Source organism: Rousettus aegyptiacus, unplaced genomic scaffold (genome assembly GCF_014176215.1).
Source record: "Rousettus aegyptiacus isolate mRouAeg1 unplaced genomic scaffold, mRouAeg1.p scaffold_m13_p_5, whole genome shotgun sequence".
Lineage (NCBI taxonomy): Eukaryota > Metazoa > Chordata > Mammalia > Chiroptera > Pteropodidae > Rousettus > Rousettus aegyptiacus.
The window spans coordinates 119,245,600-119,268,103 of NW_023416308.1; the positions used below are offsets into that span (position 1 = coordinate 119,245,600).

The following is a 22,504-nucleotide window of genomic DNA, read 5'->3' on the forward strand; positions in this document are numbered from 1 at the left end:
GACCCCGACATGTCACTGTGTCCATGGAGGGAGATGTAGGCTCCACCGGAGGCAGGAGGTGCCCCTGGCGGGAGCTGGGGCATGCGGAGCCGTGATCCGGGGCCCGGTGCGACGTGTGCCTTGTCTGCTGACCAAGGGATTTACTATCTGTCGCTGTCATTCTTTCCTAAACACAACTATCGAAATCTCAGGCCTGACAGGGCCCCCGAGGCCTGGTGACTCGCGCCGACTCTGGTCGGGTCCTGGACCCTCCACCCGTCCTTTGCGAGATGTATTGAGCTGCTTAAGGCCTCGGTTTCCCTGTGTGTCAGATGGAAGTAACAGGAGTGTTCACGTCGCCGGGTTTTCGTGCGTAAAGTGCAGGGTGCGTAACTCGGGGTACGGCGTGCAGCCGTCCTCACCGGTGGCGCTGAGGTTCGATCCGACGTCCGTGTAGAAGTGGGAACAGCGCCGTGATGGGAAGGCAGGTCTCTCGGGAAACTTCCTGCCCTCCATCGTGACTTTGAGGTAGCAAGCAAACATAAAGACGTGGGCTGTTGTCACCAAAAAAAATCTAGTTTCCCCAGTAAGTGACCCCGAAACGCCATTGATAATTTGGCTCTGTAGCTAAAAGAGGCTTTTCAGCTGTTGACCGGGCTGTTTTTTAAGCAAAATGTTATGGTGACGTCGTCGAGACGGTTGAAGTTTTTCGGGCAGCTGAAGTGGAGTGTGTGCCGTCTTCCGGGGGAGTCCCCACGACAGACTATGTTTTACGGGGGGCCCTGTAATTCCGGACCTCTCACCTGGGGGAGCCAGGCCCAAGGCGGTTAGTGGAAGCTTTCGTGTGCTTTGGCCTGGTGCCCTCGCCTGGTCTCCCTGAGTCAGGCGGGACCAGAATCTACTCAGAGGCCGCCGGGGCACGCAGCATCGGGGTGTGTGCGGGCCCTGCCGGCGAGGTTAGAGGACACCCGGAGTCGTGTTTCTTTCAAGGGCAGAGACGCCTGTATGGTTAATCAGTGCCGGGCGCACCGTACACTCCGATTACAAAGAGCAAAAGGCTTTGAAATAAGATAGCGTCTGCCAGAGCCCAGTTGCACAATCTCACCCAATTCGATGCAGAACGCGGGGCTTACGTGTACTTTCCTGGGGGGGGAAATCCATGCAACCCATCAGAGACCCGAACACTCAGTGGCCCCAGACGGGGGGGGCTCGTTGCTTTAACCAGGTGTGCCCGACCTCGGCGCTGTCGGCGTTGATATTTAGTGGCCTCCCTGGTCTTCCTCTCTCTGGCCATTCGCACCCCAGGTCATGCCAGCCGAAGCGTCCCCTGGGGGCCCACACTGAGAGGCCCTGCTTTAAAGGCTGGTCAGGGGGACAAATATACAAGGCCTCCTGGCTGCCCCCTCCTGAACTGCCTGCTGGGCCAGCCTTCCGCAGCCGTGACCAGGCAGCTACGTGGCGGTCACCTGCCGTCGCTCCCAGAGGGGCCTGTGCTGAGCTGCTCCTGGCCCGCACGGACCGCGAGCCCTACACAGAGGGGGGCCCTCCGTGCCTTCCCCCCGAGTCAGGAGGTTTGTTGTGGTGAAAACATCCCGTGACGACGTGTGGAAGGCCAGCCCAGCTGCGGGCACAGTGGGGCCGGTTCTCAGGGACACTTCGTCTCCTGGGGCTGCCTTAACAAGTGGCCACAGACTGAGCTTAAACATCACCAGGTCCTTTTCTCCCAGTTCTGGAGGCCAAGAGGCTGTGACCAGGGTGTTGCGGGGTGCTGTCCCCAACCGAAGCCTCCAGGAGAGGGTCCTTCCTGCCTCTTCCATTCCTGCCTCTTCCAGGTTCTGGGGCCCCAGGAGTCCCTCGCCCGTGGCTGTGGCACTCCAGTCTCTGCCTCCGTCTTCGCACGGCCTTCTGTGTGCACCCCTTCTTCTTATAAATCACCAATCATTGGATTTAGGGCCCACCCCAACCTAGGATGACTTTCTCTTAACTTGGTGACAGCTACAAAGACCCTACTTCCAGTAAGATCCCATTTGGTCACAGATATGGGCAGTTAGGACACCGACATCTTTTTGGGGGAGACCCCACTCACACCCCCTACAACAGTGGTGATCTCAGGAGTGGGGTGGCTCACGCTGAGCCCCTGGAGGCCCCAGCAGTGGGTGGAGGAGGCGTGGTCCTTGGTTGGGTCCTCGGTGATCTGGGGGACGAGGGATCAGCCGTGGCCTCAGCACCCGGATGTGCCCAGGGGACCCCCACTCGGTGGGCCCAGGACGGTCTCCATCCTGCTCCCAGCGCGTGGGAGGCACGCAGGCCTTCTCCCCACGTGCCGGCAGAAGCACCGTCAGAGGAGGGCCCCCAACGTCCAAGCCCCCCATCCACTGTTTAATGCCCCAGAGGTGGCCCCGGACAGAGCCGCCCGCGCTGGCCGCCCTGGGCTGAGCACCTGCGCACGGGTGAGGGCGGGCGTCTAAGCAGCGTGCTGGCAGCTGGACGCTGAGGGACGACCCTCCTTCTGTGCCCCCCGGGGGACCCCCAGGCCAGCACGTGTGAGGGGCAGTGGCGGGAAGAGACGAGCGTGGAGCAGGAGGCCCGGGTGGTGCTCCCTGGGGAAAGCCCCCCACTCGGACCGCATGGGGTCAGCGTCCAGGGTTCCCATCACACGGACACAGCAGCCTGTGGCCAGCACGCCTCCTCACAACTGAAACCCATCAGCATTCTTCAAGTCCAGCCTCAAAGTCGGCTGGACGTTATTTATGTCCATGGGTCATTGCAGGGAAGGCCACACACTAAAATCCCGGCTGTGTGTGCCGCGGGGGGTGGCCACGGCCCACACTGCCCTGGGGTTGAACCCGACCTCAGCTTTGGCGGCCTCACGAGGGCCAGGGACGCTGGGACCCCATAAAGTCTGTTCGCTTTCATGCTGCCGTCCGGGTTCAGCCGAGCGCCTGGCCGCCCCTCCTCAGCCGCCTGCCCCAGGGAGAGGCGGGCGCCCTCGGCCCAGGCCGCCCCTCGCCGCTCCGTCCTTCCCGCCAGTCGGGATCAGAAGGCGGATCTGGGACGGGAAGGGTCTCCTTGCTGTGGAGACACCGCCAGGTGATGGAGCAGGAGGGGGAGGGGCAGGACTGCTGGACTCGTGGTCACAGGGAAGGGCACGTTTCCTGCATTTAGTTTCCAGCTGAGGCCTCGAGGGCGTGGGTAGGTGTCCCAGGCGGTTCTCGGCTGCCCGTGGCCATGAGCTTCGCCCTTAGCACTGGCGAGGATGGGGGCGGCCCTGCCTCACAGCCCTGGGTTTTGGGGGTGGGGACGTGGGGACGAGGGGTCTCGGACATGGAGGCACCTGAGATCCAATCCCGATATCTCCTTATGTAAGAACGAACTACCGACAGATGACAGACGTTCTCAGGGGACTCGGCGGTCTACCCCGCCCCACCCGTGCGGACGCCCGAACCCCGCCAGGAGTAGCTCCTGCAGGAATCAGATTCCTCTACAGGGAGAAAGAGAAGATCCGAGGCTCCGAGAGAGGGAGCAAGGAGACTGAGCCCGCAGGGCCTGAGGAGGGCGGGGCCAGCCCTGGAACCCTGGGGTCTCTAGCTCCCCCCAGCTCCACCCGCAGGCCAGGCCGAGCACCTGCCCAGTAGGTCTCTCATGTGACTGGACGTTAAGAGTTTCTAGTCTAGTTCTACAGCTGTCATTTCTCCACTCGTAATTCCACCATTACGCATTCATTTCTTTGGCACAAAAGGCTTTACGTCTCTTAAGTCTTCTGCCGAGGCTTTTACGCGCCCGCCTGACTTCCTCTGGGCCTGTCTCGGTTTGAGGAAACACTTCTTTGAAAGTGAATTCTGGACATTCTTTTTCAAGCCAAGTCTTGAAAGTCCCCCCGAAGACGGTCGCACAGCTCCGTGTGGGTCCCAGGTGTTCGGGGCGAAGTTCGTGTCCCTCCGGCTGTAGTTCTGCTGTCCTCGTGTGTCTCGGGCCCTGGTGCCCCAGAGCTGGCTCTCGCTGGCTCTTCAGGACTCTGCCAGCCGGCCGCTCGCACCACGGTCACCCGCAGTGGCCTTTACCCCGAGGCAATGGGCCGAAGCCCCGGCTGCAGAGCAGGTGGGTAGTTTTCTTCTCTCTGGACAGCGAGGTTACCAGTCTGCCCCCCGCCCTACCCCACGCTACGCCATCTCGGCTGAGTGTTTTCAAACGTGTGTTGAGTGTTTAACTCTCGTTATGACACGTTTTTATTTCTGGAAGTTCTGTCAGGTTCTTTTCCGAGTTGGCTGCGTCGTGTTTTAAAGGTTGCGTTCTTCGCGGACCTCTGTGTCTGTCCTCAGGTCTATTTCTGTAAACGAGGTTAACGTGGCTGAGTTATCGTCTGTCTTGTTCCCGCGGAAGCCCAAGGCCGAGGCTCACTCCTGGGCTTCTCCTCCCGCCGACTCAGGTCGTGGGGGACCTGGCTTGCCTGTCCATAGGTCTCTGCCCTCATATAACCCACAGAGGGGCTGCCAAAGCCTGGGGGCAAGGTGCCCTTGTCCAGAAAGACTTGGCCTTGTGGCCATCACACCTCTGAGGGCATTATAGATGGAACTGCCTTGAACCAAGGTCAAGGGCTGAAGTCCCCGGGCTCGCCGTGGCCATGGCCTTCGGGGGCCAGGACTCGCTGGGTGGTGGTCCTCAGCTCCTCTGCCTTCTGCTCTGCTCCTCCCCGGACCATCGCCCTGCCGTTCTCAGGGTCACCTGTCAGGGTCCTCTCCAGGGGGCCTGGCTCCCTGGGGGTCTCCTCTTAGACGCCCCGCCTTGGGTGGGCCTGGGGCTGAAACGTCCATCCCCCGCCCAAGTGGTGGCATCAGAAGACGCCCTGGGCCGCTGCCCGGGGCCTGGCAGTGTTCCTGCTGCCATCCCGGGTCCAGCATGGCGTTTGTGTTTTTACCTTTTAATTTTGTTTTATCCGGCGTTTTTTGTCGTTTTCCTCCGGAGGGCGCACCTGAGCAATCTCCCCGCCCAGCACAGAGCGGCCTGCGCATGCATGTTCTCTGCCGGTTTACCTGTCATTCTCTCTTCGACCAGACGGGCCTCGGGGCCGACTCTGTGCCGGGGGGCTGGGTGCGGACGCCGGCGGCCGGGGCCCCGCGTGTGCTCGGCCCCCCGCGGAGACCGCCTCCGCCGGGTCCCCGGTGCGCTTGAGCTGAGACACGAGGTTCGCTCGCGCGCTGCCGACGGCGTGGTGCTGGCGCCAGCGCACAGTGTGACCGCGTCCGGGCGATCGGAAGCCGCTCCTCCCGGGCGGTGTGGACGCGGCCGACCTGTCCACGCAGACCACGCCGTGCCCGGGAGTGTCTCCCGTCTCCCCCGGGCAGCCGTCTGGGTGGCAGGTGGCTGTGAGCCAGCCCCGGGGCTGACCGGCTGGCCTCCCCGGGGCCCTGGGCCTCGTGTGTGAACATGGGCACAGGAGGCCAGGGAGAGGACCGTGCGAGTGACCAAACGCCAGGGCCGCGCTTGGCCGGCACACAGCAGGTGCTCGGCAGGGGCTGTCCCTCTGCTCCCTTCGCGGCTCAGTCAGCAAATAGCACCTGCTCCACGCCAGGCTCTGTCCTGGGGACACACCGGTCAACTAAACAGACAGACCAGCCCCCAAGCCCGCACCCCTGGTCACAGCCGCGTGGGGAGCCAGCGCCAGCAGGAGGAGCGCGTCTGGCCGTGAGGAACCGACGCGGCACGAGGCACTGGGCGTCACGCGCCGTGAAAACCTGCCTGTGGCGGGAACACGGACCCTCCCAGAGGGCAGCGTCCAGAAGCGGGCCACGCCCTCCTCCTCTGGCCTCACGACGCTCCCGGGGGGTGACGGTGTCCTCATGGGCGCCGGGGAAGCTAGGGACAGGGAGCCGGTGGTTTGCCCCGCCCTGCAGTGGTCAGGGCTCCGGGTCCGAGCGCCCCCTGGGCTGCTTGCCACCTGCCTCAGGAAGGGTCCTCGCGTCCCTACCGTGTGCACAGCACATGCCCCGTGGCTCCCGCCTGACCGTAAACCAGGGCAGCTACGCCCCCCGGGACGCTGTCCAGGGAGGCCGGTCGCAGTGGCACCACGAACTCGGGGCCCCGAATCCCCTGAAAAGGCGCCCCCTGGGGTGCGAGGCGGCCTGTGGGGTGAGGGTGGGCAAGGAGGAAGTGCTGCTGGGTGCCTGGGAGCCCAGGGCCACCAGAAACGGCCACGCTCGGCCCGTACCGATGGCCGTTTCCAGGCCCATGCCTCCACCGCGGGAGGCAGCTGGGGGCAGAGGGAGGAGCGCGAGGTCCAGCCTGTGCCCTGGACGGTCCCGGCTGTCCGCGACGACCAGGAGTGCACCACATGGACGTTTGTTTGTTTCGCTGTTTCCCTTCTTCCTTCTGAAAGGAGGATGCTGGGAGCAGTTCCGGTGACACCAGCCTTTGTGAGGTGGGCTCGGGGTGGGGCTTAGACGACTTCGGTCTGTGCTGGGATGGCCGCACCCAGGGGAGCAGCCCCCCTTGGCCGGCCCTCCCACCCCTCTGGCTGCGGGCCATGTAGTCAGGACCCTGCCCCTGGGCCCTCACGGGGCCCCCACACCGCAGCTCCCGGCCCCGGCGGATCTGGGGCCTCCAGGACCCCAACGCCGGGCCTGGAGTCAGGGCAGGGCTCCCTGCCCTCCCATCCCCCACATCCCCCACCCCGGCTCCGGCCCCCTGAGTCCCACGGTTCCCCCCCGCCCCCGCGGGGGCGGGCTGCGATCATGCCGGGCACCCCACCCCCACTCCGGCCCCCGAAGTCCCACGGTTTCCTCCCGCGGGGGCGGGCTGCGATCATGCCGGGCACCGCGTTTGCGAACGTCCCGCGTGTGCCCCGCCCCCTGGTCCCATGACCCCTTTCCCAGGCCCGCCAGATGTTCCCTGGGAGAGACCCCGTCGCTCTCGTAAACAGAGCGGCCTGCGTTCCCAGGGAGGCCGCCCGGCACCAGCGCCGTGACCCGCGTCAGGAGACATCTCCATGGGCTCGGCGGGAGGTATTTTGGGTCCTTGCGTGCAGATGAGCAGCACTGGAAATAAACCTGGCCTGCGACAGGAAGAGGCGGGCTCTGCCGCGTGTGGGCTCAACTCTCCCTGCTCAGGGCGCCCCATGAGGGGTCCCATGCCTCAGCGCCCCCCAGGGCTCCCCAGGGCTGGGGAAGTGGCTTCCAGCCTCTTGGCCAAACGAGTTTGTGCACATCGTAGGAGTGGCCTCAGCTGCCTTACGGCCCCGGGGGAGAGGTGGTCCCAAGTAGGGGCAGCAGCCCCTCACCGACTGACCCCTCCTGCCCGCTGAGGGGCTGGGTACCAGCGGTCCCCCCGATTGTGAAGCGAGTCCTGTATTGCCCAGGTTTGCAGATGAGGATGTGGTGGTGTGTGTGTGTGTGTGGGGGGGGTGTGCTCAGAGAGGTTGAGCGACTCGCTCGAGACCACAGAGAAGCTGGGCAGGACCCCCACCCTGGCCACCCAGTCCCAAGGTCTCTGAGTCCTGTGGCCTCTCCCAGTGCCCTCGTGACCTGGGTGCCCCAGCCCCGGGCTGCTGTGTCAAGGCTCCAGGCCCCACAGCAGCCCGGCTCTGAGCCCTTGTCCATCGGGCCCCGTGCCTGAGCTGTCCCCCAGCAGCCTCGAGCCCCAGCTTCCACGGCAGCTTGGCTGGGCAGCCGGGCACAAGGCCCTGGGGGGCTGGGGCTGCAGCCTCGTGACGAGCATGGCTGTGGGAGGGAGCGTGGCCCTGTGGCGCCTCGGTCACAGGCCCCGGAACGGGGAGAGGACGCGTCTGCGTCGTTCACGCTGCCCCGCGTGTGGCCGTTGGTCACAGCAGCCCCCGGAGCCTCACACGACGCACTTGAGCGCGGTGCATCTCTGGGCCTCAGCTCCCTCAGCTCCGAGACGGGTCGGCAGAAGGACCGGCCTCACGGGCGAAATGAGCCGCCGTGTGCGCATGAACGCATAACGCGGGGCTGGCACGCGGCGCTCGGCGTCACCGTGATCATCGTCGTCATTGTCATCGTTGGCTTTCGTCCGCGCGCTCGACAGCGGGGTCTGGGGCCCTGGGAGAGGACAGCGCCCTGTCCCGTGGGGGACAGGCGTGGGGGGCCTCCGTGTCAGCGTCCTCAGAGGAGGGACGAGCCCGATCCACCCGGGAGGCGTGAATTTGCCTTTCTGTCTGAGACGGCGAGGAGGCCCCCGTGGAGCTTGGCGGCAGGGAGGGTCCCCTTCCCCAGCAGGCTTTGGGGTGGGGCTGCCCCCACCCGGGTTCGGGGGCTCCTGGGAAGGACGCTCTGCTGGGCTTCCGCTCGGGCTCACGCCGGGTGACTGCAATTGGCTCACTTAACTTTTTCTAAAAAGCTATCCCCAAGTGACTTTGGCTATGTTGCCTTGTGCCAAAACCCTGCAAAGAACCCACGTGCTGTGCCCGCGTTCTTAGGCCGGTGACGCGCCGTGGGGCCGGGAGTGAGTGGCCTGGCACTGAGTCCTGGGCGTGCCCCTGTGCTGGCCACACCCCCTCCCTTCCGGGGCCTGGCTTCCTTTGGCCAAAACCCTCTGTCAGTTCCTTCGTGCCTGGGCCTCGTGGGAAGGACAGGCAGAGGGGCCGCAGTCGGGGGGCCGGCCTGGGCGCCAAGCCCCTGGGGGTCCCCTCGAGGACCTTGGTGGACCGTGCGTCCCCCACCCCCACAGGGCAGTTCCGGGTGGGGACGCCCCGTGTTTGTCTGCTTTTGGCTACAGTGCCATGATGCTGCAGGGCACCCCAGTTATCTCAGGGCGAAAGTCTGTTGATGCTGCATTCGCCTTTGATGGGGAAACGCTGCTCGCTCGGCGAAGGGGCTCCCCGGCGCCCGAAATTCAAGGGAGGAAAATGAGAGTATAGGGTGGGCGGGGCCATCTCGGGCCTCACCCGCACTGCCCGCACTTGGATGTGGGCTCCCACGCCTGCTAGCGGTGAGATACGAGGGGTGCGGCCTGTCCCCCCCCCCCCCGGAAGCAGGATGCGTAGTGGGGCCCGCCGCACCATCACCCCTCGTCCCTGCTCAGTGACAACGGGGCACCCAGGTAGAGGCCTAAGGGCCTGGGCGCTGCGCTGTGAACGGTTCTCTTTTGTGTCCGGGCTGCTTTGGGGGCCCTCGGCTGAGCGCCTTGAAAATCTCTCAGGTGTTTTGGAGTCTGGGGCCTCCCTCCGGGCCCTTCTGCCTCTTCGCCCCTGAGGCTAAAGCCCCGAGCGCCCTCCGGCCATCTGCGCGGAGGGCGCTCGGGGCTCTGGCCATCTGCGCGGAGGGCGCTCGCCCCCCGCGAGCGGCCGCTCCTGGAACGTGGCAGCGGGCCCCGCAGGGGAGCACGGTTTCAGCCCGAGCGCCCGCCCTCGCTGACCGCGAACTCCTCTTGCAGACGAAGATCCACGGCGTGGGGTTCGTGAAGATCCACGCGCCCTGGAACGTGCTGTGCAGAGAGGCCGAGTTTCTGAAGCTGAAGATGCCGACCAAAAAGGTGGGTGGCGACGTGTCCGCGCCGAGGCGGGTCTCCGGGTGCGAGCGCCACGGGGACGCCACGGTCACGTGCCGTCAGGGGGCTCCGCGTTGCCATGACAGCCGGGGTGGGGTCGGAGCACCATGCAGACGCCATGGTCACGTGCCTGGAGCGGGGGCGGGGGGGGGGCCTCCGTGTTGCCATGGCAGCCGGGGGGTTGTGTGGGGAGTCACAACAACGTGTTGTAAATAGAAATACAGTCCAACCTCGTCCTCTGCAAGTTCGTCACTCGTTTTCCTTGCATTTCCGAGCTCGCCGGCGTTTCTTTAATCTCTGAAAATGTCTCAGCTCGGACGCGGTCTGACTGCGCGCTCCCCGAAGCTTAGCTGGGTGTGGGGCTCAGCTGCCGCGCACAGAGAGGAAAGCGGGGGGCTCGAGGCTGTGCCCGGCGCGGGTGGCCCTGGCTCCTCAGAGCCACCAGGATTCTTTGGATTACCTGTTTTGAAAACAAAGTGGCGTTCGGGGGAAGTTTTCTGGAACATGTTGTGATCACTTTTAGCTGGGCTTTCCTGAAACCACAGGGTTTGGGGGTTTATCTGGGACCCCGGGTGGGGAGAGGGGCGTCCTGGCCTGGCACCCTGTCCCCAGACTGTTCCGTCTCTGTGGGGCGGGACTGTTGGCTCAGCAGGTGACACGGATTGCCCATCGGGTCTCTTCTGCAGCTGTATCACATTCACGAAACCCGGGGCCTCCTGAAAAAGATCAACTCCGTGCTCCAGAAAATCACAGACCCCATCCAGCCCAAGGTGGCAGAGCACAGACCCCAGACCATGAAGAGGCTGTCGTACCCCTTCTCCCGGGAGAAGCAGCATCTGTAAGTGGGGACCCCCAGCCCCTCCCGGGGGGCCCCGCCATGTGGCGATCTCCTCTGTCCATCATCCATGGCGTGAGATATGCAGATCACGGGATGAAGTCCTCTGAGGCCAGAGGGACTCCCCACCCCCCAAAGACGTGGCCACGGCAGCCCCTGGAGCCTGACCTCACAGAGCGTGCCGTTCTCGAGCACAGAATGGAGAGACACTTTCCAAGGTCGCTGCCGACCGAGGGACTAAGGGGTCAAAGAGTCTTGTTCTTCCGCCAGGGGACACGGGAGAACAGCGCGGGCACAGGGGAGGCCAGGCGTGGGCCTCGGACTGCAGCCCTGGGGCCGCGGTCTGGACTCTCCCTCCGCGTCTCTGTCCGTGTGTCCGACGGGAGGGGCCAGTTCGTGGCCTCCCGAAGGCTCCGAGCTGCGGGAGGCAGTGACCATACACCAGCCCCAGTGCGTCCCGAGTCCCTGGCAGCGCTGCACCTGTTCTGGAACGTTCCCTCCTCCTCCCTCGCTCCCGGTCCCTCGGGGCAGCGGGGCGTAGCCACCTGGGTCAGTGGCTGCTGCGAGGCCTCCGTGGGGCCTCGCGGGGGAGAGCGAGACCGTGGGCAGCAGTGGGAAGGGAGAGCACGGGCTCCGGGCCACAGCGGGACTTTGCAGGCGAGCTCCTGGCCGCCCCGGGCCTCACGGGCTGTCGAGAACCGGGGTTCCGCCTGGCACACGTTAGTCACCGAGCAGAGGCCGTGCGCCTCACTCCAGTGTATTTCCTGATCCCACTGGAGATAAGAAGTAAGGGAGGAGAAAGTGGCCCCAGCGTACCTCCCTCACCAGTCCAGCCCCGTGACAGAGCTCTGGGCATTAGAAGGAGACCCCTCCTCCTCCTCCTAGGACCCCCGGGCCCCGGCCTCCCTCACCCTGCCCCGGCCAATCGCCTTGCACCCCACCTTGCCAGGCCAGGCTCGCCTCCAGGCCCCATGGGGCTGCACCTCCCTTGGAGCCACTCTCTCCAGCTCTACTTTGAGGAATGGGTCCCCTGTCCCACAGATGTTCCTTGTGTCCTCAGGAAGCCTTAGGCAACCTCTGCGTGGCCCCAGACCTCAGGACCGAGACTATTTGGAGGTTACAGGGAGATCGTCTTAGACGTTGGGCGTGCAATGGTGGCATGATACCCTCCCCACTCCTGAGACCAAAAGCCACCAAGGGTGTTTTCAGGAGGCAGCGTCCTGGAGGGGAGGTCTGAGCACAGTGCCCCTGAGGCCACGCCCCCCACCCCCCACCCCGGGGAGAAGAGACTGTTCCGAATGCCCGCGCCAGGTCACACCTGGCGGGCAGAGGCGTTTCGCGGACGTCAGTCACACTTGCTGCTCGTGGTTCCGAGGGCTTGGGACGACGGGAGAAGAACCGTGTCTCTTTCTCTTCCTGATGTTTCAACAGATTTGACCTGACCGACAAGGACTCCTTTTTCGACAGCAAAACCCGAAGCACAATAGTAAGTGTCGCGGGTGGGAATCGCTGGCTCCCCGGCAAGGTGGCCCCTGGGAAACGGATGACAGTTTCATTTCGGAGAAACTCCTCCGGGCAGAAGAGGCTCTAATTGTCTGTGACAGAAATAATTAGAATAATGAAGCAGAGAGAGCTGTGAGGACCCAGGGGGTGGCCCGGCCGGGCTTGGGGGGCGGGGGCGCAGGTGGAACAGGGGCGCAGCACAGGGCTCCCAGCCTGCTCGGTGACCGCTGTCGGCAGCACGTCTCCTCAGCCTGCCTGGAGCCTGCGCTGTGAGAATCTCCACACCCCCGACCGTGGCCCCCACCCGGAGGTCGCTCAGCAAGCAGGCGGGGCGGTGGGGACAGAGCCTGCGGGCTGGGGCGGACATTGGGACTTTGCTGAACAAACAAACCGAGGTTTTGAATGTGACCAGGCCGCCCTGCCCTAGTCAAGGTATGGGTTTAATGTTTATCCACGAGCCGCCAACCTGTCCTGTCCGCCAGCCAAGCCGGGCCGTGGTCGGCTCAGGACCCAACATTTATCTAAACAAGAAACTAACCTCACAGCCCAGCCACTGCCGCTGCTGCTGCCGCGTGCTCCTCCCGGCCCAGGAAGCCCGGCCTGGCGGGGAGAGGCGCAGGCCTTGACCTTGAGCAGATAACGGCCCCTCGCGGCCACATCCTGAGACTGGCAGGTCGTGGGTCGGGAGACAGCAGTGTGCAACCCACTAGCTCCGTGTACGAGTGGGTGAGAGTCAGGAACGGCAGCCCGTGTGCTGGTCCTGGGGCTTAGGCCTTCAGCCGCTGGGCACGAGGGAGCCACAGAAGGTCGTGGAGCAAAGTTTAAGGTGAAGTCAGATCCGTCAGCAGAGGCCGCTGCCAGGGGCCGGCCGTGGGAGGATAGGTGGGAAGTGGGCAGAGTCACAGCCGTGGTCGGGAGCAGCACTGTGACCGCACGTGGCCGGGAGGAGCTGGCGACGGGAGAGTCGGCGCGGTCAGGGAGAGGCCGCCAGTTAGATTTGGGGTGTGATGGGCAGGGAGCCAAGCGAGCGGGCCGTTCATTCATTTATTCATTCATTCAGTTCCTGAGCGCCTGGCTCATGCCCACGACCGGGGGGCGGGGGGAGGCCATAGGTGTCTATGATGGGGCAGGAGGTGGGGCGCACTCCAGGTCAAAGCTGCCGTTAGATGGCAGAGGGACGACAGGGTGCTCTGTGGCCTCTGCGGTCCCCCCGACTGATGATTTAGATCTGAGGGGATGCGCTTCTGGCAGAGGGAACAGCCAGGGTGCAGGCCCTGAGGCTGCAGATCAGGGTTTGCTGAGCGAGAGGAGAAGCCAAGAGGCCTGGGTAGCCGGGGCAGAGCAGGCTCGGACGGAGGGCCAGCGAGTCGGGCCCGGGGGCCACTGGGGGACTGTTGACCTTGCCCGAGCAAGTGGGAGCATGGAGGGTTTCGGGGGCATTGGCATGCTCTGACCTGTGCCTCTGGCATAGGGTCCATTATTTCCACCGCATTTGGCATGTGGGGAAACTGAGGCATGGGGGCATAAGGCAGTTTGCCCAAGGCCATACAGCTGGTGGTGCTGGGGCTCAGGCCCAAGCAGGCCCACCCCCGACCGGAGCTCCTGGGGCTGCCAAGCAAAATGTTTCGTTAGTAAAGGAGGCACAGAACTGGGGTGCTGTGGGCTCTGCAGGGGGGCTCCTGCCGGGCACCGCACGCTCCGCGGCCTCTTGGCACAGTGTGAGGTGGCATCCTGAGACTTGCCTAGCCTGGGACAGCGGTCCCGTGGGACCTCTGAGATCCGACTCGCCTCTCAGCCAGCGGGACAGGAACATGTCCCACAGGGCGCGTGGGACAGCCGCTCACCCCGAAGCCCAGCGTGACGTGGGGTCGGTGCTCACAGAGGGGACCCCTCCGCGACAGAGTCGCTTGTCCCTGAGGTCACCGGAGCCCTGTCACCGCTGACCGAGCCTCCTCAGGAACGCGCGGCTGTCCCCTCCTCGGCAGGCCCCCGACGGCGTCCGCGGGCCGAGCCGCCCTGAGTGACCGCCCGCCCCTTCTTGCCTCCGCACTAGGTCTACGAAATCCTGAAGAGAACGACGTGCGCCAAAGCCAAGTACAGCATGGGTGAGGACATTTTTGGGGCGCGGCTTTAGTGCTGTTTTTCCCGGCGGTAATCTCGCCTCAGCATCGGCACCGTGGGGGGCGGGCGGCCCCCCAGGGGGTGTCGTAGAGGGTTTTGATTTAGGCCTGTGTGACAGTTGCAGACAGCAGAGCCGGTCTGGGACCACGGGGCAGTGTGACGGCCCAGCGCTTTCCAGCTCCAAGGTCTCTTCTTTGTCTCGAGGCGTTTGGGGTGTCCTCGGGAGCCCCTCACCGCAGAGGCGGTAAATCTTGGCAGCTGGGAGCTGGAGGGCAATGAGCGGCCCCCACCCCCGGGACTCTCTGCAAACCTCCCTTGACCCTCGCAGTCCGGCAGGAAGCAGTTAGGTTTCCGGCCGGGGCGATGGCCTGCAGCAGCCAGACTCGGTCACAGCTCAGAGTGGAAGGCGTCCCTCAGGCCAGTGCAGCCCCACTCCAGGCCTTGCTGGAGGGCGCCCCCCTCGATGCACCCAGATTCCAGAGCCTGCCCCCCAGGGGCCCCCCGGCCCGCAGCTGCTGGAGTGGAGCATTCGGAGCAAAGCAGTGCCTTTGCTAGCCTTGCCCTTCCTCTCGAGCTGCGGTGTACCCTGCTGGGAACCGCGCTGACCAGTGTGCCCGGGAGCTCTAGGAGCCCCCGGGGGTGAGGCTGGGCCCAGTAAGGGCCGGAGTCTGTGCACGGGAGCCTTGCGTGCTCGGCGTCACGTGGAGGCGTGGAAAGGAAGTGGATCGCAGGAGTAGATGCTCGGCCGCTGAAGGCCCGGGACGGGCCCTGGGTGCGGGGAGGAGGGGGTGTTCCCTCCAGGGTCAGGCGGGCTGCACGTCCCCTAGCCGTGATGGCCGATGGCCAGTCACAGGGGCGCCCTTCCAGGCCTGATGTCTCAAAGCCACGTCCTAAGGCAGTGGGAGTGAGGCTCATTCAGGGGTCAAGAGAGCCCAGAGGAACTGTCCCCGGAGGCCTGGCCCACCTCCACCAGGGCGAGAGCCTCTCCCCAGAGTGGGGAGGAAGCATGTCCCAGGCCCCGTGCTGTGTCCCCGGGGTCCCCACCAGGCCCCTTGCCGAGGACATGCGCGCGGCTGCCGTGGAGGCTTGCAGAGAGTCCCGGAGGTGGGGGCTGCTTGCTGGAGCCGACACCTGCTCCGAGTGGTCCCTAGGGGTCGGCCCTCTGTCCGTCCCGGCCCGTTCTCTGGCAGAGGGGTCCCCAGCATCTGGCGACAGGGCAAGTAGATCTGGGGGCCTTCTCCACACCCCCATTTCATGTTGGCGCCTCCTCAGCACCCCTATTTCACATTGGCGCCTTCTCTGCGAGCTCGACAGGCCCCCGAGTCATTCAGCTTGCAGCGCGTGGTGGACTCCGTCGCCCACCACGCCTCGTCCTGGGGCTCGCTGCCCTCAGCCGTCTGTATCCGAGGGGAGATGGAGAGTGAAGAATCAGATGAACCAGGACACGATCTTGCCCTTGGAGGGGGATGGGGATTCTGCGGGGCAGGGGGCGGGGCGGGGGGGCGTGGGTAGCAGCAGGGATCTGAGAAAACCATGTGACAGAAGCCGGCCTGGAGGGCGGGGCGGGGGCAGGATGGGGCACCCCGACAGCTCCGTGCTGATAGCATCCGAAGCCCAGTGAGGGGCCGGCTGCCTGGACCAGACCTCATGGCCCTGCGCGTGTGCCCAGGCTCCTCGCTCACGGTGACGGTAGCCACGTGCCCTCTTGTTTGGATTGCTAAGCACCCCTCAGGCGGCCCGACCGTTCCAGGTCACCCCTCGAGGGGACGGCGTGTTTCTAAGTGGGTTTCATTCGGGAAGTCACCTGCCCTCCGGCCTCACGGTACTGCCTTCCAGGGCACCTCTAGGGCCCAGGGGGTGCGGGTGTGGTGCCGGTGGCGGCGGCGGCGATCACCCAGGGCAGGGCCTGGGGTCTGCAAACGAAGGCCTGGCACACGCCCACTGCCTGGGAGCCCTGGGCCCGGTGCGCGCTGCCCCCCAGATGCGGCTTCGACCCTTCCAGGCCCTTTTGCATGTAACTAATAGCCGATGTATGAACAGGCCAAGGAGGGGGAAGAAAGAAGGAGTCTGCCCTTTTAAGTAAAAGGCGGAAGTGTGGTAAACACGGTAAGTGCCCCGCCCACGCGGGCACGCGGGCCGAGGCCTCCTCCCGGCTTTCCCAATCAGCCTGAGACCTAATTCCAAATTGTATGTGTGTTTCTGACACCATCAATTTTCCCATCCACGTTTCTCTCGTGATTCAGCTTTTCTAACCCCTTAAAATCCGTCTTTCGGAGCTGCAGGCTTGCCCCCCTCCGGCAGGCGGGGTAGCTGGTGAATTGCAGGTTTGGGGGCTCCTCCTTCCTCTCGGAACTAACTTCCTCTGGGGGCTCCCTCCATGTCTTCCTAATTCTGCCAGTAGAGCATGATGATTGCGTCATCTAGTCGAACCCGGGGAGGAAACCCCAGGACGGCGGCCGGGCCTGGCGCAGCCGGGCGCGGTTGGCGTCGAGGAAATCCTGGGCGACGGAGACGGACGGTCCAGGGACGGCTGCGATGGGCCGCGGGGCCGCGTGCGGGCGCCATGCCCGGTCCGTGATCCTCTCTCTGCTTTTGTTTTTAAGGCATCACCAGCCTGCTGGCCAATGGCGTTTACGCAGCCGCCTACCCGCTGCACGATGTAAGTGACCTCGACACACACACACACACACACACACACACACAGTTCATCTCTGCGTCACTTGACTCCCCGAACCCCCCGCGGGCCGCACTCCCCCGGGGGAGCTCTGGTTACCCTGCGGTCTCACTTCCTGCTCCAGTTCTTTTAAATGTCAGCTGCGCACAGGCCTTCCCTGGTCCCCTGCGTGGGGACCAAGATGTCACACGCGGGCCGGCTTTTCTTGCAGAACGGTTATCCCCAAACTGGGGCGTTTGTGGCAGAAACTCTGCCCCAGCTTTCGCTGAACCCCCTCCCGGGCCCGCTGGTCCGCAAACTGCCGTCCCCAGCAAGTCTCTGCTGAGCGAGTGGCCAGCTTCCTGAGCCGAAGCTCCAAATCCCCCCGGGATCCCCCTGACAAATTTAGCTGTGGCCGCGGCCGCCTGTCCTCTTGGCTCGGGGCGGAGAGAGCGAGATGATGTTCTTCTTCTCGTCCCCATGGAAACAGGAACTAGAGTTCAGCAGGGCACTGGGAACAGGCCGTGCGGCCGGTGCAGTGTGGGAAGCCCGGACAGAGGGCCTCTGGAACTTTCCAGATGTGCAGAGACAAGGAGTCAAGGAGCCGGGGGAGAAAGGGAGGGCCCGGGGCCAGGGACCGAGCTCCTAGTCCTGGCCACTCATTTCTCTGTGTCGGCGGCCGGGGGGCTTCCCCTAGTTCTCTGCGAGGCTGTGTCCCCACCTGAGTCGGGGGTGGTACCTGCCCCACGTGCTGCCAGGGTCACAGCGGGTGGCAGAGGGGATGCGGAGCGGAAGGGCTTCCGGGGACGCTGGCCAGGACGGGCGGCGGTGCCGGGACGAGCCCTCCCCCCGCCACGGCGACCTGCTGCCGTCCCCCTCCCCCCCCCACTGCGGGAACCTGGGGCTGACGGACCGGCCCTCCCACCTCTGTGCCTCCGCCTGCGGTGCCCTTCCCACACCCTCCGCCCAGACCCTGCCCCCGCCCCGCCCCAGGGCAGACACGGCGCCGCGTCCCCTCCGAGCCCGCCTCGTCGCCCCTTCCCGGCACGGCGGCTGGCTTCCTGCCGCCTCTGGGCGTCCGACGCTCCCCGTTTGGCCACCGTTCATTGAGGATGCACCTCGTGGACACCCCACGCTCGCACCTAGTAGGTGCTTTTCGCCTACGGTGTGGCGTTGGGTTGGGTGGCGTCAGGCTGCCTCGGTGGCTGAACGCTTCCGGGGCGGGGTTCGCACCCTGGCCATCACTCCGGCCCCTCCCATAAAGTCCTGGGTCCCCGGGGGCCTCGCTCATGGCCCCTGTCACGCTGTCCAGCTGTGCCTCTTGGGGACGCTCAGTGTTCGGCCCCATGGGCACCGGGAACAGCCGTGCCCAGCGCCGGCCACCCCGTCAAGATGTCAGGAGACACGGAAGCTGAAATGTTTACCCCCCCTGCCTGCTTCGAGTCTTGAAAGAGAAAGGGGAAAAGTCAACATTTCTGTCCTCCTACTACGTGCAAAGAACTACGTGTAGTAAGAGCTTTATCTTATTGAATACAGGGCAGACCCAGAGACTCAGAGAGGTTTGGTAACTTCCCCGAGGTCACACGGCCCCTGGGGCGGCAGGGCCAGAAACCAGGCAGAGTAGACCCTGGGTCGTTTTGGGACCACCACCCCATTTCCTCTTGGAGGCAAAACGTTCCCCTCTTCCCAGTCTTCTTATGTCATTCGTACCTTACACAGCAGTGGGGCGCCGACGGGCATGGGTGGGGGGTATCTGTTCCCACTTTACAGATGGGAAACTGAGGCTGGGGATGCTCAAGCAACTTTCCAGGGGCACACGGCCAAGGAGTGGAGCCCAGATCCTGGGACTCCACTTTGGGGCTTCTGAGTCCGTGGACTCGGAGCACCTTGAGGGAACATGGACTTTTTCAAAGTCCGTTAATTTTCGTTGAACGGCACCCACCTCCTCGAGTCCCGAAGCTGATGTTTGAACAGCTGGGGAGACACCTGGCTCCTTGGGGCCCCGTGCACCCCGTGCTCTTGAGCAGAGACCACCGCCGGTGGCGAGCCCGGCCCCTGGCCCCCGGTCGGCGGCAGGCTCTCCGCGGCGTGCCGCGTGGCTCCAGCTCTGAATCTTTCATCGCCACTAAGTGGTCCGAGGTCAGCGCTCCCCTGGCCTCCGAGCTCGGCCTGTGGCGTCGCCGCCCCCTTCCGGGGCCCTGCTCGTTGCATTTGTTCGTTCCTTCATTCATTCGTTCAGGAAGGATGTCTGTCAGCGAGGCGAGGGTGCTGGGAAGCGTCCTCTGCCTTGAGCGGGACCCCCGGGGGGCTCTCCTGCAATTAGTGTGTCAACGACAGAAAAAGGGTCTTGACACCTCGGCCAGCCGTGGCCGCGCGGTGGTTTTAGGGTGTCCTTCCTGGTTGGCATCTACCCACCCTGAGGTCACCAGCAGACAACCGTGGGGTTGGCTCAGCCATGACAGGAAACACGGGAACGCTAGAAGCGTGGGCGTGGCCAGGGGCGGGTCCCCGAAGACGCGGAGGGAATTGGGTAACTGCTCTCAGAGGGTCTCCATTCTGAGACCGGGGTGTCGGGGTGTCAGGACCTGTGGCCGCGCCAGCCCCGCACAGAACCTCGCTTGTGGCTTCTGCTCAGTCGCTGGTGTACGGGCCGCACTTCAACCTTGAGATGCCCCCCGCGTCCCCTTCTCCTTTGGACTCGGGCCTGGGTCAGGTCCCGGCCCCAGCCCGAGTCAGCCCAGGTCCTGGGGAAAGGCAGTCAGTTAGCGTCTCGGGGCCTCGGTGTTTCACGGCATGGCCCAGGGGAGCCGGGCTCACTGATCTCTGTGAGGTCACTGTCACCCCTCCAGGGACACCGAGAGAGAAAGGGGCACCACCTGGACAGGGCACTGGGGACCCACACCCTGCGGATAGGGCTCCCCCAGCCCTAGAAGCCCCCCTTCCATGTCGCCGGTTCCCAGGGCCTGGCCTCGAATCCGGGGAGGGAGGCCCGGCCCCCCTCCCGCTCCGTGAGGTCTCGTGCCGGGACCTCGCGGAGGTCTGAGGTCCGCGTTGCTCGAAGGCCTCCTCGGATGGTAAAACGTCTGTCTTCTCCTTTGAACAGGGAGACTACGAAGGCGAGAGAGTGGAGTTCAACGACAGAAAGGTCAGTGGACGGGAGCGGAAGGCGCGGGCGGGGTCGGGCCGGGGGGCCCGGGGCCGGCGGGGGTGGGGGGGTCGGGGCCCACGACGGGACCGGGCGCCCGCGGCGGGCTGCGTGGGGACACCTGCCCCACGCCTTGGAGGCGGGGCGCTGGCCAGCTCATTTTGGTCCGTTTTGCTCCTTCTGATTCTCGGAAGTGTGTGGGGCGGGTTATGGGGAGTGCGTGGGAGGGCGGGCTCTGCATGCGCCGCCTGTCCGCCTGTCCGCCTGTCCGCCTGTCCGCCCTCCAGCGGGCCTGGCCGGGTCAGAGCCTGCGTCGTGGCTGCGATGGCTACTCGACCTCCAACGGTCTTTGCTGATCAGGCTGCTTAGCTGATCCTGGCCGGCCCCCGGGCAAACAAGTCTGGGAGCCGCTGTGGCGGCCGCAGCGGGAGCTGCGGACCCCAGGGGCACCCAGGGGCGGCTTGTTGGTCGGTGGCCCGCCCAGTGTTTCTCAAACTTACTTAACCTGGAACCCTTTCTACTGGAGCCGGTATCGAGCTGGTGTCCTGTGGGGTGCACTTTGGGGAACACTCAGCGTTCCTTCTGTTCTTCAGTGGCTGGTCCCGACTCCGCCCACCCAGGCTCCCCAGGAAGCTCCGTCCCCCCAACCCCACGTGAACACCCCCCACCACGGCCATTTCCCTCCCTCGCCAACGCACACTCAAGGAGGCGCCCGCGGCCGATCCCCGCCTGCTCCCTGCGTCCGCATCAGCCCCTCTCGATTCCCCTAGTGAACGCGGTCGGTCCTCCCCCGCCTCGGGGAGCAGCCCTCCCCGGGCCCCATGTCCACGTCGGCCCCCCTTCCTGCCCCTCGGCCCCACCAGGAGCAGATCCCCCCGAGGAGGGTGGCGCAGACGCTTCCCTGACAGCCTCGCAGGGTGTCCCTGTCTCAGACTGCAAGGCCGGGGACCACTGTGTCCAGAGTATTCTTCGTTGCCCCCGCCCGCAGACCCCCGAACGTGCTTCTGAACCTTCGGTACTTGACATGACTTGCCAGCTCGGGAGCCCAGCTGCGGACGCTGTCGGGTTAGCGCAGGACTCACGTGTTCGGTTACTGCGGGTGGAGCATCCGGCATCTGCCTGAGACCCCATAAACAGCCCCATCCCTGCCACGGGCCCGCCGAGCCAGCTCTTTGCGCCCCTCTGCCACTCATGGGTGCCCTTCCTCAGGGCACCAGGACCCCCCTCTGGCTCAGTTCAGTCCTCCGGGGCATAGCTCCCTGCACCCTACCCTGGCAGCTTCCCCCGCTGCTCCGGCCACGCTGGCCGCCTTGCTGACCCGAAGACCACTCCGCCGATGGTCTTGTCAGTGCCGGGACGATCCCATGCGGTGACGTTTGCAGGAGCTATTTCCTGGGCGCTACTGTGTGGCAGGCCCAGTGAACACAGCTCCAGGTCCATCCAGACCCATCCGTTCTGCCCAGAATGCCGCCCACCCTGTACCCACCCCCTTTTAATTTCATGTCCCAGTAGTGCACCCAAGGCCTGGCCCCTGGGGGTGCTCAGGGAGCATTGGGTGGGTGGATGGATGGACGGATGGATGGATGCATGGATAGGTAGATACACAGATGGGTGGATGGGTGGATGGAGTAAAGGGAAAGAGGGAGGGAGGAGAGGGAGAGAGAGGATGCCTGCTTCCTGACTCAGAGCCTCAGAGACCTTGTCATTCCCTCACGACGACCCCACCTTGAGTGAGCCAGTTCTGTGTGTTTTGCCTTTCTGATGACAAAACCTGTGGCAGGAGCTCCAGGGACCCGACGCACGGTCCCCCATGGGCAGAAACGGGAACACAGCCGAGCCAAGGCCGTCTTCCTGTGCGGGAGCGCAGGCAGGAATGTTTGAGCAAGAGGCAGGCCCGGCCGCCGTGGGGGGAGGGCGGGGAGACCGTCCCCTCCGAGCTGCGTCACCGCCTTTCCGTGTGGCCAGGAGCTGCCCCGTCCTGAGCCGGCCCGAGCGTCGCAGGCCCCGACCCATCATCCGTCCATGCATCCACCCCTTTGGCTGTTGCTTTCCTGTCCCCTGGCCCCGGCTGTGTTTGCAGTGTTGGGGGTAACACGGGCTGGACAAACCTGGTCCTCCTGGGGGGAGGCGGCGAGGGACGGGTGGGCGCGGTCGTGGAGGACGGGCTCAGGGCCGTGACGGTCTGCTCTGCTCTGCACGTGGGCCCGGGCAGGAGGGCTGGGCGGGCGGGCTGGGCGGGCGGAGCGCAAAGGGGTTGAGCCGAGACCCCGCCAAGGCGCGGGTGCCGGAAGGCTCCGGGTCCCTGGCACTGGTGCCCCAGCCCCCTGATGGGCCCACGCGGGGCCCCGGCCCCTCCCGCCCTGTGCGCGAGGCTGGGGTGCACCCTCGGAGTCCCGCCAGCTGAAGGCGGCTCGCGTCACACCGACAGCTGCAGGGTGGTTGACGCTCTGTTGGTGACGGAAGGAAAACCCCACCGAGGTGAGGCGGCTTCCGTGGAAGCCGGGCGAGCCGCCCTCTGTCATGCTCTCAGCAGGCGGTGGCCGGCCCGGCGTGGCCCGTCCCGCCGGCAGGCCCGGGAGCACGGCGACCAGCGTGTCATGGCCGCGTCTTCGACGGCCTCTCTCGTGGCTTCTCCTCCGTTTCTTCGCCCACCCCCCCCCCCCCGACACCCCTCCCCGCCGGCCCACAGCAGAAATCGGTGACTGGATTCCCGCTGGGGACAGGAAGCCGCCCAGGGCAGCGGGGACACCACGTAGCTTTTCCAGAGGTG

At 65.1% G+C, this 22,504-nt stretch overlaps 1 protein-coding gene across 2 annotated transcripts in view; it reads left to right on the forward strand.

Moving 5' to 3' along the window:
• The window catches only part of ANO1 (anoctamin 1), a 71,953-nt gene that overhangs the window by 8,047 nt on the left and 41,402 nt on the right, over positions 1-22,504 (forward strand). The window contains exons 3-9 of one of the 2 annotated variants that reach the window (XM_036221005.1): positions 9,364-9,462; positions 10,164-10,315; positions 11,744-11,798; positions 13,869-13,920; positions 15,977-16,042; positions 16,540-16,595; positions 19,693-19,734. In XM_036221005.1, the coding sequence (XP_036076898.1) occupies positions 9,364-9,462; positions 10,164-10,315; positions 11,744-11,798; positions 13,869-13,920; positions 15,977-16,042; positions 16,540-16,595; positions 19,693-19,734 (522 nt within the window). The remainder of the gene's footprint in view (positions 1-9,363; positions 9,463-10,163; positions 10,316-11,743; positions 11,799-13,868; positions 13,921-15,976; positions 16,043-16,539; positions 16,596-19,692; positions 19,735-22,504) is intronic. The other variant, XM_016131561.2, reaches the window with a different exon arrangement.